We start from the raw sequence: 17006 nt of genomic DNA, 5'->3' as shown, positions 1-17006 counted from the left end.
TAACAAACGAGGGGGGAGGAGGGGGGTTCAAAATAATAAATGCATTTTATTGAGCCGTCTGTTCCAGCTAAAAAAAAAGTGGGGGAAGAGTATTGTGGCATCTTAAAGCCTTAGAGATTTACTGTAACCGTAATCCTTTCATGAACTAGATCCCACACTTAGGCTTGACAACCATATGTCAGGAGTGCTCTGATGGTGTTTCCTGCTTGGCAGGGGGTTGGACTCGATGGCCCTTGTGGTCTCTTCCAACTCTATGATTCTATGATTCTATGATTCTATGATTCTAGATCTGGTGATGAGGACTCTATTCCACAAAGGGTTGTGTTACTCTCTATAATCTAAAATAAAATAAAATTGTCCATTAGCACCTTAGAAACCAACTAAGTTTAAAAAGGGGCTTCCTACCTCACTATAATTCTGTTAGGTTCTGCGATAGGACTCTTTCCTTTGTTTTGCTGTAACAGACCAACATGTTTGCCAATCAGGATTACTTTTATGGAGTTAACGGGTCTTTACAACAGACATGCAGTACTTCCAAAGGGCAAGGCTTTGCAGGCTACTTTATCACAATAAAATACCACTATTGCTATTTTACAACTTTTTTACAGTGTGATTGCTACTCTTCATATTTCACAGGTACAGAAAGTTTGGCTTGCCAAGTAAGTTTTGCACAACTGATCAAAGCAAATGAAATTCGTAAAATGTGACAGAACCATTCATGACTTCACACTTTCAAGAAACAAAGAGACCGTCAAGCCAAAGCAAGTAGCTGGTGGGATCTCTCACTTGGTTCTCTCTCACAAAATCACTGAATTTGAAGGATCCCAAAGGTCTTCGACTTCAACTACCTGCAATTCAGGAATCACAGTTGAGATGGACCCAAAAGCCTTTCATCTCAGATATGTGGTGGCTCATTGTGGTCACTTGAAGAAGGTGGGAGAGACATTCTGCACATGCACGGAGGCACTGTAGCAGGAACCCCCCCACCCCAATCATTCTGTTTGTACAAACTTCACACACACTCACACACTACATACGCCACATTTCTGTTATAAATTCATAGAAAAATCAACCATACATCGGATTTGCACTGTTCCATTTTATTTTACTCCATGTGACAAGGACTATCAAAGGGGGGTGCCTTGGTTCTGGTCAGCCATAATCCCTTCACCATCCCAGCACATCCACAGGAGCCCTGCCCAGTTGCTATGTCAACCCTGATGATCCCAGACAGAAGACAATCAGGATCACAAAGAACTTGCATATGGGAGTGGATTCAGCATGGACTGAAACAAAGGACAATGATCAGATCTTCCCTCTGGGGGCAGGAAACTGCAAACTCCCCTTTGTCTCCTGGAAGTGACTCATGGGGGGGGGGGAGGAAGAACCAGCCAGGTGACAGGACACTCAGGTTACCACCACAACTCCTCCCTCAACCCCTCCTTTCTGTAATGTATGCATGTTTCTGGGGGTGGGCTTGACCTACAGGATGGGAATTTCAAAAGTTTTTATAAGGTCTTGCACACCATCTTTCTGGGTCTTTTCCTCTCTCCTGCAAGTGAGGGGAACAACCTGTTGCAACAGTTCAATAAAGGCCAAGCCTACAGGCTGCTGTTTTGCTCCAAGTTATCCTGGTTGGTGTCTTTGTTTTTGTCCAAGGGAGCCCTCGGATTTTTCCGGTAACAGCACCACCATCTTTCTTATCACTTCATATGCTGAAGGGATCAGTGTAGAGCAGTGTTTCCCAAACGTTTTTGGGCAACGGCACACCTGTTTACCGGAAAAAAATCTCGCGGCACACCACCATTAAAGCCCCGCCCCGTGACGTCAGCGCACAGCGTCACGCCGGGAGGGACGCACAAAAGTGAAAGTTTTTCCCCTCCCCCTTGCCGGGGTGGGAGGAGGCAGCAGAGCGAGGGACTCAGGGACGGCGGCAGCTGAGGCGGCCACCCCTCGACGCCGTCCCAAAAGCCGCCAAAAAGCCCTAAAAAAAGAGGAGCAGCACAAAAAACACACCACACACGGGGGGCGTGTTCTAATTTGCTTCTAACTCCGGGTTAGAGCGCAGCACGTGGAGGATGGGTGGGGAAAGAGAGAGGAGGCGCACTGATAGAACGCCAGGCACGGGGGCCGCCAGGGAGAGCCAGCGCGCGCCCCAACCCGGACGCTCGCGGCCACCGCCATCCCTCCCTCCCAGGGAAGGCGGGATTAGAGCAAGCGCCCGGGCAGCAAGAAGCGCGCGCGCGCCGGCCCTGCCCTGGATCCCTCAGAACCGCCAGTCTCTGGGAAAGTGGGCGTGGCTTCAGAACTCTCAGGCAGCAGCACCCGCCGCCCGGCAAGGCTTCCCATTGGGAGGCGCGAATGCTTTAGTGGGCGGGGATTGGTGCAAATATAGGCAGGGCGGGCTGAGAGGAGGAGCCGCCGCCGAGGAGCAGCGGCACCAGCAGCGTTTCCTCTCCCCCCTCCCCTCCCGTGTCAACAAGCGGGGCGCCTGCGCCGGGGGTTTGCGCGTCAGGCAGGCAGCCAGGCAGGCAGACGGCGAGAGCCCCGCGCTGGGCGGCCGCTGCTCGCTGCCGCCGCCCCGCGTCTCGCCGCTCGACTCGCCCACCTCCCTCCCACGGCACACTAGGCAACGTCTGGCGGCACACTAGTGTGCCGCGGAACACCGGTTGGGAAACACTGGTGTAGAGATTTCAAAGGGATTTGATCACGAATTTTTCAATGGCTCCCTGCCACCACCAGACCCTGGTGTGAGGCCACCATTCTCTCCCATAATAATCCAACAACATAAGAAGAGCTTTCTGGATCAGGCCCATCAAGACCAGCGTCCTGTTTCCACCATGGGCAGCCAGATGCCTCTTTTGGGAAACTGACAAGCAGGATTAGAGCACAAGAGCAACTCCCCTCCTGCGATTTTCAGCAACTGGTATTATTCAGAAGCATCTCTGCCTCTCACCGAGGCAGAGCAGAGCCATCATAGCTAGCAGACATCAATAGCTGTCTCCTCCATAAATTTGTCCAGTCCTCTTTTAAAGCCACCAAATTGTTGGCCATTCCTGCCTTCTGTGACTGTGAGTTGGACTGCATGAAGCATCACAGCCCCCTCCCCGCACTCACCCAAGTCCTTGGATGATGGGCTCTGTTATGTACTGAGTTGAATAGGATGCAAAATCCAGCAGTCTGATTGGTCCTAGAACAATAGGATCCAAAATCCAGCAGTCTGACTGGTCCTAGAACAATGCAGAGGTATGATTGGTCCGCAGGAGCCACCCAATCCAGCTCCAGGTGGAAGTGAATCCACAACCCGATTGGCCTACAGGAGAATCCCGGAATTAGCCAATCACGTGCAGCCCATTGTGTAAATAAGGTATATAAAGCAGATTTTGTGGGGGAACTTCCATTCCTCCTCACCACTATGAGCTGAATAAAGAGCATTAAATCCACTCTCGACTCTGAGTATATTTCAGGCTCCTTTAGGCTCACCCGGGTCAAGCGACCAGTGTAGGTCCCTCCCTGCTGGGAGTCCACTGGTAGTGTCCGCTGAGTTTGGTACATCCAGTCCCCTTTTGTTGGAGGCCACTGCTGCTATGGCAGCTGGTCCTTGGCAAAAGAAGAGCCTGTTATATCAGGGAAAAGGGCTGCCTAGTCTCACTGGTCTTGCAGTGGCTAACCAGATGCCCATGCGAAGTCCACAAGCAGGACCTGGACGCAATAGCAACTGGTATTCAGAGACCAAGGGTGGCCCATCCCATTTTGCTGCCTGAGGCGAAACAGGAAAGTGCTTCTCAGCATCCACACCCCTCACCATTTGCTGCCCCTGCTGAAGCCTTGCTAGCTGAGGTCACACATGGTTTTGCCGGCTCTTGTGAGATCTTGCCGCCATACCATATCCTCCGACATTTCTCTGATGAAAATAGGAATGTCTCATTCCATAATGATAATTTTACTATTTATACCCCCCACATCTTACTTTGTTGCCCCAGCAACTCTGGGCAGCGCCCAACATATATAATAACATAATAAAACATTAAACATTTTTTCAAAAACCTTCCCTATACAGTGGTACCTCGCGTTAAGTACTTAATTCGTTCCGAAGGTCCATACTTTACCTGAAACTGTTCTTAACCTGAAGCACCACTTTAGCTAATGGGGCCTCCTGCTGCTGCTGCGCCGCTGGAACACGATTTCTGTTCTCATCATGAAGCAAAGTTCTTAACCTGAAGCACTATTTCTGGGTTAGCAGAGTCTGTAACCTGAAGCGTATGTAACCTGAAGTGTATGTAACCCGAGGTACCACTGTACAGGATTGCCTTCGGGCGGCTCGGGGATCGGATAACTCCATACCCTCCAACATTTCTCCAATGAAAATAGGGACATGCTAAGGAAAAGTGGGGCACTGCGGGATCAAATCAGAAGTCAGGACGGCTTCTCTAAATCAGGGACGTCCCTGGAAAATAGGGACACTTGGAGGCTCTGCCATAACTGCTTCTCCTCACTTCTCCTGCAGCAGTGGGGGCGTCCATGGCACTATCCATAGCCGCCCTGAGCCTGGTCTTGGCTGGGGAGGGCGGGGTAAAAATAAAAAATTATTATTATTATTATTATTACCCCTTGGAATTTGCCACCCAAGGCAGCTGTCTCAGTCCGCCTCATGGGCATGGTACAGAGAATGCAGAAATTCTGGCTAGAAGCCCCAGATGTCCTCATGTGCCATGAATTTCTTGTATGATCTTACTAGGAAATGGTCGCATAAATCTACCAAGCTGTTGGACCTCCTAAACACCTGTTTATGAGTTGGGTTAGGTATATTTGTCATGGATGCTTTAGATGAGATTCCTGCATTGCAGGGGGTTAGACTAGATCTTTCCAACTCTACAATTCTATGATTTAAAAAAAAAAAATATTGCCAGTGACATTTATGCTATTGCAAATTCTTCCTAAATATTATAATTTTTAAATTTTTATTATCATCAGCAGTTTTACTCATCAAAAATCTGATTTCTCTGTTGCAAAATCTGTCATCTCTCTTCGCTCCCGTTTGACATTAGAAAACTTGTATTAGAAAACTTGTACACTCGCAAAGGATTCACACCCGAAGTCTGCTTCCTTTCCGCCTCACAACCCCCCCCCCCATTCTACGGCGAAATGGTTCCTTCCGCTGAACTGCCGCTTTTTCTCTGTCTGCGTCCTTGAAACCGGTTCGATCTAGTTTAGAGGCCCGGCCTGTCGGCTTTTGAATGGCCTTCGGGCGTTGGCATGGTAACCGTGGAAATTAGGTCAGTGGCTCAGACAGAGAGCATGGCTTCTTCGCCTTGCATGGCGATGGCATGAGTCAGACGAAATGAATCTGCCCCAAACGCAGGATCTTTTTCTCTCCTCCAGCGTATTGTGCAGTAATTAATAAGAAATTAACGAACTGGTCAGGCAGAAATGAACAGAAAGCTTCTTCCCAGCGAGGAAATGCACTGTTAGGAGAAAGATTTGCCAATTATGCTTCTATTCCAGGCACTAGGTTTCTGTTCCTGAAGGTGGCAAACCACCTTTGAAATTTGGTTTCACCTCTTAACAGGCATTTCAAAAGTGAAAATAAAATACACCGATGTTACAGTTTTTTGTGGTTGTTTTTGTGCAAGGCAAACACATACATAAGTATACAAACTATATGACTGAAATAGTACAGGAGAGCAATCCTGAAGCCATTTTGACTCTCCCAAATCATATTCTGTGGACATGACCAGCAGTGCTTTTTTTTTTCTAAAAAAAATGTTTAGGGGTGCTCTTAACATGTTCTTGAGAGAGTTCTTCTTAAGCCAGGTTCCAGAAATATTTGTTATAAAAGAGATGTTGATTTTGTTGCAATTTCTCCCTCAACATAATGCTTAACCTGAAAATATTGAAAGGCGTATCATTTGTGTTAAATTGTCGGTTAATAACAATTTGTGTGGGTTGTTTTAATGGTAGATCTAGATATTGAGTACCTACAGTTTTAACTTAATAAGATTGATGGACCTGTGCAAAGGAGAAGAACTTCACAGCAGCCAAGGTTTGGTAGCGCAGGGTAATTCATTTAGCATTCATTACCAAATTTGCCTCACAGTAACATGAAAATATCAAGTATTAAAAAAAATTAAGAATTTAAAGTAAGAATCTATCTGAAAAGATTAAGGAACACCAATAGCATTTTTTTTTGGAAAGCGTCTTTTAAACAGCCAAAAGAGCGACACAGAAAGTTGAATTAGTTTAAAAAGGAGTTAGCAACAGAGCAAAATGTGAAAATGCTGTCGTGACTAGAAAATTCTTAGCCATCAGGCAAAAGTTACCTGCAATATTTCTAGGTGCTTCCAACCTTCTGGTGATCAGATCTGGTTGGGCTTGAGGGAAGGAACCTTCATCCCCATGGGAACTTCATTGTCTTGGCAACCAGCAAAGGGACTTTCAGTTGTCATGGCAACAAAGGAGTACTAAGTCCTAGCAGCTGTCCCCACCCTTCAATCTGGTAATAAAAGCTTTCAAAACCACCACAGGTGTTTTCTGGATGTGGAGGCAACTGGATGTGAAGGCAATCTGGGATGCTAGGGATCTTGCTCTTGCAAATCATTTAACATAGGTATGTATGTTCACGTAGGAACCGGTTTCGTTTGGGACCAGTGTGCCGAAGGAAGCAAAACTGATGTACAATTATGTTCAGGAAGGCAGAAAACAGTGAATGCGTAAAACCATTGTTTTGTCTGCCTTGTTTCCTGATAAGGCATGAATTAGGCTCCCCTGGTTACATTTGCTTCCCATCTCTCTTACACGCACAACCTCCTTTCAGCCATGGCATCTCTTTGAGTGTTGGTGTTGACCTTTAAAGCCCTAAACGGCCATGGTCCAGTATACCTGAACGAGCAACTCCACCCCCATCATTCTGCCCGGACACTGAGGTCCAGTGCCGAGGGCCTTCTGGCAGTTCCCTCGCTGCGAGAAGCCAAGTTACAGGGAACCAGGCAGAGGGCCTTCTCGCTAGTGGCCCCGCCCTGTGGAACACCCTCCCACCAGATGTCAAAGAGAAAAACAAGTATCTGACGTTTAGAAGACATCTGAAGGCAGCCCTCTTTGGGGAAGTTTTTAATGACTGATGTTTTAATGTATTTTTAATCTTTGTTGGAAGCTGCCCAGAGTGGGTATAAATAAATTGAATTTGATCCATTTTGAACTTATGTTGTGGGAAGGAAGGAAAATATCATTACTTCAACTTAGGTTATACTAACTCCTCACCAAGAAACAGTTACTCCCGGTAAAATAGTAAATGCCTCTGATAGTAAAATAGTAAAATACCACTCCCAGTAAAATAGTAAACACCACTTCTGTGGTAATTTATTTCCCTTTTGTAATTACTCTCAGTGTAATATTTATTTATTGCATTTTTTATTTATTATGTTAACCTTTTACAAAAACACTCGGCACCAGCACCCTCTGTGTTCCCGGCCTGTTACGCGTGAATTGGCAGACCATCCCTTTTCCTTAACCCCTCACAGGGGTAGGTGAGCCATGTCAGTTGCGGTTCTCTCCTTTTCTCAGTTTTATAACCAGAAATTCAGTTTTCCACATTTCTGCTGAAATTTGTGTGTTGGAAAAAAACACACCTCACATTTTAGTGTGAATTTATTTTAATAAACACATTTTTTGTATGTAGTTTTGACAAATATACCATACTTTTCCGTGTATAAGACTAGGTTTTTTTACTTTAAAATTATGCAAAAAACCATGGGTCATCTTATACACAGGGCAATCTCCCTCCCCCCATTTTCTTAAATTAGAGTGCCTAAAAATAGGGGGCGTCTTATATATGGGGGCAACTTATACACAGAAAAATACTCTTTTTTTTGCAAAAATAGCTTACAAAAATACATTTAAAGAATTAAAAACGCAACCGCCACCAATGTTACAGATATCAACAAATGGTATTGGGCAGTAGGATCAGTGCTATTCATCTGGGAAAGCCTGAGCAAACAATATAGTTTTTAGTAAAAGTCAGACGCCCCCAACAGTCGGTGCTTCCCCAGTCCTAGGTGGGAGAGCGTTCCAGAGGGAATGTTACCCCCAGGTGGCCTTGCACAGCTCAGGCACCATCAGCAAAGCCTCCTCTGACAATCTCAGGGATCTGCCGAATGCATATAGAGGAAGGGTGGGGAATCTCACCCATGCAGGTGACCTTAGGCCACTTAGCAATGATGGGAGGAGCCAGATGCAAGAAGTGAGTGGAGTCAGAGAAGCAAAAAGGAAGTACTTCAGTGGATACCATTTTCACATGTATACTGTGACCAGGGCCAGATTTAGGTTTGATGAGGCCCTAAGCTACTGAAGGCAATGGGGCCCTTTTATATGTCCAGCTGTTCTTTGTCAGCAACAAATTGCCACTGTATTTTGTGTTTAATGTATGCTATAATCATCATAATAATTTATTTATACCCCGCCCATCTGGCTGGGTTTCCCCAGCCTCTCTGGGCCGCTTCCAACAGAATATTAAAATACAGTAGTCTATTAAACATTAAAAGCTTCCCTAAACAGGGCTGCCCTCAGATGTCTTCTAAAAGTCTGGTAGTTGTTTTTCTCTTTGACATCTGGTGGGAGGGTGTTCCACAGGGCGGGTGCCACTACCGAGAAGGCTCTCTAACTTGGCTTCTCGCAGCGAGGGAACCACCAGAAGGCCCTCGGGACTGGACCTCAGTGTCCAGGCAGAAGGATGGGTGTGGAGACGCTCCTTCAGGTATACTGGACTGAGGTCGTTTAGGGCTTTAAAGGTCAGCAGCAACACTTTGAATTGTGCTCAGAAACGTACTATATGGTAATTTATGGACCTAATAGGTATCTAAAGCCATTTGCTGTATCTAGATTTTATTTTATTTGTTTTTCATCTTCTATTTTGGAAATGTGCATCCAGGTTTTTTTTCCTTTAATTTTTTTGGGCCCCCCAAGAGAGTGGGGCCCTAAGCTATAGCTTGTTTAGCTTGTATGTAAATCCGGCACTGACGGTAAGCAGGAACATGAAAACCAGTGGTCCTTACACAAGCACAGCCCTTCATTCATGCAAGCGAGAAAGTTCATTGCAGTCGAAGGATACAATTCCAGCCTGGCAAAATTCACTAAGGGAGGGGTGGTGGAGGGTCAGTGAGGGGTCCAGGAGGCAGGGCAGCCTGGGGGCAGGAGGGCCTGAGGTTCCCCACCCCTGATATAGTAGAAGGCGATCGTTTAGGTAACCTGCTTCTAATTTTCCTAATTTCCCCCCCAGAAACTTTCCACCAGCTGTGTGAGCCAGTGCCAAGGTTTCCCTCAGCCGCTGTGGTGGCCACAATCCTTGTACAAAAGAATAGCTGATAACCAATTCCACACCTTGATAACCAAGGCAGCCTCCTCTCCTGTTGCATCATGGATTCCGCCTCTTTCCGGTCTGAACAATCATTACGTTCTGATCAGCTCCCATCCAGAGGCGCAGATCCCAGGGAGTTGGCTCAGGTCCACCCAAAAGACGCAGCCAGAAGACTTGGGAAGGAGCCAGACAAAAATAGCCAAGAACCACAGGGCCTGATGAGGCTCCGCCATCCCCTGAGAGCACTGGCCGAGTTAAGAGCAAATGTCCGCTGTCAGTGTCTGAGGTCTTCTGCCCCCCCAGTCGAAACGTACTATACTCAACTCAACTGGCCGCAAGGAGTGCTACAGAGGTGGGCAAAGGAGAAGGAGGACAGGGAGAGAAATCTTTGCCTGGATGACTGCCAAGACGCAGCCGTCAGGAGAAGCAACACATTGGCCGAAGCCCCTGAGGAACATCTGTCGGGGTATGGGGAGTTGGAGGCTAAGGAAAGCGACTCCTGAAGTACCTAGCACTGAAATGAAACCCTGATGCAGATGCTTGGACAAAAAACAATCGTGATAATATTGCCTGGTGTGGCAAGTACATAGTAAAGAATTTTCTGGTTTCTGAATTGGCTTGTTCTAGTTTAGTCTTCTGGGATTCAGGGCAGACCTGTGAAAGTGACTGGGTATAGTGGGGTCCCAAAAGAGTGGTGCACAACCCGATACTGGGCATGCCAGGCTAATCTCAAGTTTGACTGGGTTCCTTTGTTCTAAGCATGTTTACACACTGCACAAAATCGGCTTGAAAGCAGGCCTGGTGACATCTCAGAATCCAGAAGAGGCTGAGCAGGATTTGGCCCCAGTGTCAGGCCTCAGGGCTCTGCATGGCCCCTGCCTCCTCCCTTTGTATAATCATGAAACAGCAGGGAAGGTCTCAGGAGTTGTTGGGAGGCAGGAGATGCAGCAGGTAACTGGGTGGAATCAGGATCTGCCCAAAGACTCCTGCCATCTGGCCATCTGAAGCAGTGATCACACTCTTAAGCCAGGCCATTTTCAGATATCCTGTTGATTGAGCGTTTTGTTCGCACAAAATGTGTGGGGACGTTAGAGGATCTCGGCTTTTTATTGAGCATTCACTGTTATAGAAAAAACCTGCTCTTTTTCCCTTATGGGGCATCTAAGAGCCAATATAGAGTCCTTAACTGGGTTCTCCATCGGTAGGAGAAAATAACAAGAGGCCAACCAGAGAATATTGAGAAGCAAAGCAGCTAGTAAGCCTGATCTTTATTAAACTGTTGCAACAGGGTCCTCACTCACCACATGCAGGAGGAACCCCAAACAATGGTGCGCAAGCCCTTATATACCGTATTTTTTGCTCTATAAGACTCACTTTTTCCCTCCTAAGAAGTAAGGGGAAATGTGTGTGCACCTTATGGAGCGAATGCAGGCTGCACAGCTATCCCAGAAGCCAGAACAGCAAGAGGGATTCCTGCTTTTACTGCGTAGCGATCCCTCTTGCTGTTCTGGCTTCTGAGAGTCAGAATATTATTTTTTTTTTGTTTTCCTCCTCCAAAAACTAGGTGCGTCTTGTGGTCTGGTGCATCTTATAGAGCGAAAAATACAGTAGACTTTTAAAATTGCCCACCCTGTAGCTCAAGACCACCCCCCGAAACAACATACATACATCACAGAAGCCGGTGGTCTACAGCAGAAATCCTGTTTGCCAGGATATCTGTTAATGGTCACTGATTGCTTTACCTGGGCAGCATGGCCATTCTTTTGTGATGGTAAATACTTTCCTGAAACCAGGTCACAGGCTCACCCTATTCCTGCACAAATATGCCCTTAAGACAGGTAAGCAAAAGACGATTGGAAAGCTTTTCCCCATTTCCTTCCTCCTTGCATAGAAATAATTAAGGTCAATTTGGGAGAGTCAAAATAGCTTCAGGATTGCTCTCCTGTACTATTTCAGACACATGGTTTATATACTTAAGTATGTGTTTGCCTTGTACATTTATGAACGTTTATTTTATATTTAGGACATTAGAATTCTTATAACAACTCTGACTTGACTGTGGGGCAGTTGCAGGACGTTGCATCAAGCAAATGCTGTCTCACTCTTTCCCTTGCATTTCCCTCTCTTGATCACAAACATTTTGCTTTACTTATCAGAAAAAGTCTGAGATTTTTGGTGGGGAGAGTGCATTTGTTGTGCAAGAGTTGCAAAGCAACTTTAATTGCACAGCTTTACCGACTGAATCCACCAAAATAGCAACAGGACAATCAGAAATGCTGTGCTCACATTCGTAAGAACTTGTCTCTTCAGTTGTGAAGAGACTAGCTTAGCTTCCAGATCTGTTTATCGGCCATTCATCCTGGTTTGTTTGCAGACAGGTTAGCCAACACTGGGTATTGAATGAGCTCTCACCCATATTTGTTTGTGAGGAGGTTAGCAAGTGTTTATCTCTCACTTTCTGGGGCATTTCCCCATCACTGCAAGAAATAGGATGTTTTGAGGAATTGGGTTTGTTTTACAGGAGGGGTCATTCCATATCAAGTGATCCAATTTTCAGGTAAGATTCAGCCACATGCCAGCAAATTCAGGCTGTGCAATTAAAGCTGAATCTCACCTGAAAATAGTCACAGGCTGGAAGTGCCCTAAACTTCTCCCACCTCTCTCAGTGAAAGCTGGAGTTTTTAGGGGCCTCACAGATGTACCAAGTTCTGCACCAGAAAGCAAATGCCACAGTGTGCATCAGGAAATGCCACCAAGCAGAAAGCCGTGTCCCCACCCACATGGAATCAAGCATCCAAACATACAGCCTATGAAATTATAAAACACTTTTTCTTTATTAGTGCTGCTGGAAAAGGCAACCCCCCTGAGGACATTGGCTGAGGTGAGCCTTCACTTTTCAGGGAATCCTCTTAAGGGATTCTGACATTGGACTTTTGGCTCTCAGAGCTCCATGGTAAATGTCAGGGTAGTATCAGCCATCTTTCTTTGGTAGTCTTCATTGAACCGCTCGTTCTGAGCCACCGTGAAGTGATTCTTCCAGTCCCCAACTGTCCCTATAAAAGAAACACACACAATCCACTCATCGTAATAGGGAGAAGTTTTCAACGGCACTGTCTGCTATTATGCCCCATAAACTACCAGGGTGGGTATATTCACAGCGCTCAATGTCGTTAGGATGTAGCAGTAATCCCTCAATGAGAGATTTTGCAAGGGCGTGGGGGGATGTTCGAAGAAAAAGTCTATATATGTTGGAGACTTAGATATCCTTCTTGTACAGTGATACCTCGGGTTACATATGCTTCAGGTTACATACGCTTCAGGTTACAGGCTCCGCTAACCCAGAAATAGTACCTTGGATTAAGAACTTTGCTTCAGGATGAGAACAGAAATCATGCTCTGGCAGCGCGGCAGCAGCAGGAGGCCCCATTAGCTAAAGTGGTGCTTCAGGTTAAGAACAGTTTCAGGTTAAGAACGGACCTCCGAAACGAATTAAGTACTTAACCGAGGTACCACTGTATTTTCATGATGATTTGTGGTCACACGAGATACCACTTCCAATGCTGTGTGCGCCCACAAACATTTTGGAGTGGTCACACTGCTTCATTTTCCACAACTGAAATCCTGCAACTTTTTATACCACAAACGTTCTGGTTCATTTTTGTTCCAGTTTTGCCTCACTATACCCTTCCAGACAGCAAACATGGAGTAGCATCGCAGAACAATGAATAAACCCACCACCAATGAACATTAAAACACCATTCTGGAGGGCCCTCTAAGACAATGCCCGTTTCCTTCAGGTGACGTGACTTGTGGGATTTCAGCATTCTGCCTGTTGAGCTTAGTTGGCACCGTCCAAAATAAAGATGTTGAGAGGGAAGCCATACCTTTCCTCATGAATGGGGAAATGGACAGGTCCATGACCGAGATGGGCACGCCAGCCCGGTTGGCCATGGGGTTGTCTTTCATGACTTCGAAGGAAGTGTGGCGGACAATCTTGTCCACGGTCGCCTCATCCAGTTGCTTCCCTATGAATCGCATCACCTTCTGGATCTCACGCTTTGGGTCCTGTGTGGAGATGGAGAAAGTGCAGCAGGGTTTGGCCCGAGAAAAAGGACGCCGGGAAGGGGCAGGGTGGTGCTGAGAACAAGAACATTTAGGAGAAGTGCTTTGGTGTCCCAAGCAGACAGATCTGCTTGTAAATCTTCCACAATCTGCCCATTTTTTCAAACTGGCCAACATGGAGACCTCCCTCATAATAGTGTAAAAGCCAGAAGGAAACCACATTAACAGGTTTTATTCCTTGTTTGCAGGGCTTATTGCTGTGGTCACTGTATTCTTGTCCTCCCTCAAATGCAGTCCCCCTCAACCTTGAGTCCTCCCGTCCCTCCTGGTTATAGGCCACGGTGAAGGCTGCTGAAGTGTCAAACGGTACCTGGGACATGTGAGCAGTGTCTGCAGGATCAGGCCTGGTATTACTAACATAGAACAAGGAGGAGGAGGCAAGTAGGCAAGATTGGAAACCAGGGTTGGAGACACAACACAGGATCTGCTGAAAGCTTATGAAATGGCAGATGAAGGTGGAGAAAGAAGACCAAGGATAGGCAGGCAAATATGTTTGTGGAGCTGTCCCACCCCCAGCTTACTAGCAGCCTCTTCCTGCTCCCTTTTGGCAAGAGATGAGGGAGAGGCGACGACAGAGCCGCCATCTGATTCTCACCAGCAATTCATTCTGGGTGTGGCAGATGGGACAGGCTTTTTGACACTTTCTCCCCTATGCAGATTCACTCCACATCATCCCTGCACTATTGCCAGAGTCTGATCTCCGCAAGGGATGCTGTCCAGAAGGCCCCACCACCTTCCCGATCTGCTCACCTTTTTTATGTCTTCATAGAAGAGGTAGAGCACACGGTGTGTGTCTTTTGCCTTCCACCAGCCTTTGACATGATCGTACCACGGGCCCCAGCCCACTGGAAGACACAGAGTTGGGTGATGAGGAGCACAGTGACAAATCCCCCAGCAGGAGCAAAAAAACACAATGCTACTGCTGCTAACATCACCACCAAATGCAATTTATAAACACTGTCACCAACTGCATCTGACCTTTTCCATATTCTAACTTTCTCACACGCGCAAAGTGTTGTCATTATTGCTAGAATCAAAAAGATTAGGAGGGAAGGGTGCATTGTTTTTAACTCACCTTTGCCTGCCATGAAAGTCTCAAAATATTCCTGCCATGTTCCGGGGGCAGGTACCACCTTGCTCATCCTTTGGAAATGGAAATAGGACACCATGCAGTCCTTGGCATTCCTTGCCACATAAAGGAACTGAATGGGGAAGACATATGGGAGATATTAATGCATTTAACTAGGAGATTCAGTCATTAACAAGCTTTTTCTCCAGGAAGCACCAAGATGACAGACGTAGGACTTCTCTAGCTCACCCAAGTATCCTCTTTTCAGCATCTTTCACTCCTTCCTTTGCTTGCACAAAGTTTATACAGACATTACACAAGAGGTGCTTCCAAACTGAATGCCAACCAAAAATAATGACAGTCGTGTAAAGAAATATTCAGGTTGCATGATTATAGTTGCCTTGGAAGCAACACACTTTCCATAGACTTAAACCAGCTCCCTACAACTTGCCCAACAACTCAGGGAAGCTTTGTAACCTTTCCTAAACACAACCCCCGACTTCTCAGCTGGACACAGCAGCAAATAAAAGTCCTCAAAATGCTATGGTCTGCTTCAGCCACAATCAGTCTTGCATCACAAACCTGCATCCCCTCAACTATTGGATTTTTTGCAATAAGGAAAGTGAAGGGGAAAAGTACTGGAAAGTGTGGACTAGCTCTTGCTTTGATGCAACATCATCTAACCTCCCCACAACAAGTCAGGATGAATGCTCACTAAATCTATGTCTGCTAAGCTCCCCGCAAAACTAATCAGGATGAATGGTCAATATATTAACAGGTCATCTGGAAGCACCCACATTACAGTCTTCACAGAGCATTTGTTCTTATTTGTGTGCAGGGAGGTTATACAACAACGGCATCCATCCTGTTTCGTTTGCATGGTGGTTATACATTTCCCCACTGCTGATCATTCATTCACCCCAAACTTTGCAGTGGATATCCCCATCACTTTCCAAACTGCAAAAAACACTTCAATCTATTTTAACTGCTGTCAGGGACTGGGCAGAGGAGGAATGGTGGAGACCGCCTCCCCATCCTGAACCTTCCAGGGAGGAGGAAGACAGTATGGATTTACAACAGGGGGTTGAGGGAGGTCGCAGCTCAGAGGCAGATGAGGGGGAAAGTTGGGAAATCATGGGAAAGCCAGAGCAACAACTGGCTGACATGCAGTCATTAGAAAGCATTCCAGACCCTCCATCTTCCAGAACCTGGCGAGCCTTAAAAGTAGGAGAGGCAAAGAGTTCGAAGACAAGGACACGTAGCAGCACCCATAGAGGAGACGATAAGAATGTCAAAGACACCAGATGTCAAAGAGAAAAACAAGTATCTGACGTTTAGAAGACATCTGAAGGCAGCCCTCTTTGGGGAAGTTTTTAATGACTGATGTTTTAATGTATTTTTAATCTTTGTTGGAAGCTGCCCAGAGTGGGTATAAATAAATTGAATTTGATCCATTTTGAACTTATGTTGTGGGAAGGAAGGAAAATATCATTACTTCAACTTAGGTTATACTAACTCCTCACCAAGAAACAGTTACTCCCGGTAAAATAGTAAATGCCTCTGATAGTAAAATAGTAAAATACCACTCCCAGTAAAATAGTAAACACCACTTCTGTGGTAATTTATTTCCCTTTTGTAATTACTCTCAGTGTAATATTTATTTATTGCATTTTTTATTTATTATGTTAACCTTTTACAAAAACACTTGGCACCAGCACCCTCTGTGTTCCCGGCCTGTTACGCGTGAATTGGCAGACCATCTCTTTTCCTTAACTCCTCACAGGGGTAGGTGAGCCATGTCAGTTGCGGTTCTCTCCTTTTCTCAGTTTTATAACCAGAAATTCAGTTTTCCACATTTCTGCTGAAATTTGTGTGTTGGAAAAAAACACACCTCACATTTTAGTGTGAATTTATTTTAATAAACACATTTTTTGTATGTAGTTTTGACAAATATACCATACTTTTCCGTGTATAAGACTAGGTTTTTTTACTTTAAAATTATGCAAAAAACCATGGGTCATCTTATACACAGGGCAATCTCCCTCCCCCCATTTTCTTAAATTAGAGTGCCTAAAAATAGGGGGCGTCTTATATATGGGGGCAACTTATACACAGAAAAATACTCTTTTTTTTGCAAAAATAGCTTACAAAAATACATTTAAAGAATTAAAAACGCAACCGCCACCAATGTTACAGATATCAACAAATGGTATTGGGCAGTAGGATCAGTGCTATTCATCTGGGAAAGCCTGAGCAAACAATATAGTTTTTAGTAAAAGTCAGACGCCCCCAACAGTCGGTGCTTCCCCAGTCCTAGGTGGGAGAGCGTTCCAGAGGGAATGTTACCCCCAGGTGGCCTTGCACAGCTCAGGCACCATCAGCAAAGCCTCCTCTGACAATCTCAGGGATCTGCTGAATGCATATAGAGGAAGGGTGGGGAATCTCACCCATGCAGGTGACCTTAGG

At 45.8% G+C, this 17006-nt stretch overlaps 1 protein-coding gene and 1 long non-coding RNA gene across 2 annotated transcripts; one reads left to right on the top strand and one right to left on the bottom strand.

Annotated features, from left to right (window-relative positions):
* The first annotated feature begins 6453 nt into the window (after positions 1–6453).
* On the top strand, positions 6454–9960 carry LOC309516963. The gene is made up of 2 exons (XR_014213096.1): positions 6454–6607; positions 9272–9960. It is a non-coding gene; the product is annotated as an uncharacterized lncRNA (long non-coding RNA).
* A 2199-nt stretch (positions 9961–12159) lies between these two features.
* Positions 12160–14730, bottom strand: LOC309516746 (sulfotransferase 1C4-like). Its single transcript, XM_082195558.1, has 4 exons — positions 14547–14730; positions 14222–14316; positions 13234–13414; positions 12160–12402 (listed from the first exon to the last, which is right to left on the bottom strand). Exons 1-4 carry the CDS (start codon positions 14638–14640, stop codon positions 12290–12292), a joined length of 483 nt encoding a protein of 160 aa, XP_082051684.1. The 5' UTR covers positions 14641–14730; the 3' UTR covers positions 12160–12289.
* Between the last annotated feature and the right edge of the window lie 2276 nt (positions 14731–17006).

Source organism: Podarcis vaucheri, assembly GCF_965113315.1.
Source record: "Podarcis vaucheri genome assembly, chromosome: 13".
Lineage (NCBI taxonomy): Eukaryota > Metazoa > Chordata > Lepidosauria > Squamata > Lacertidae > Podarcis > Podarcis vaucheri.
Note: the sequence above shows the minus strand (reverse complement) of the source record. Positions and strands in the feature narration are given on the sequence as shown.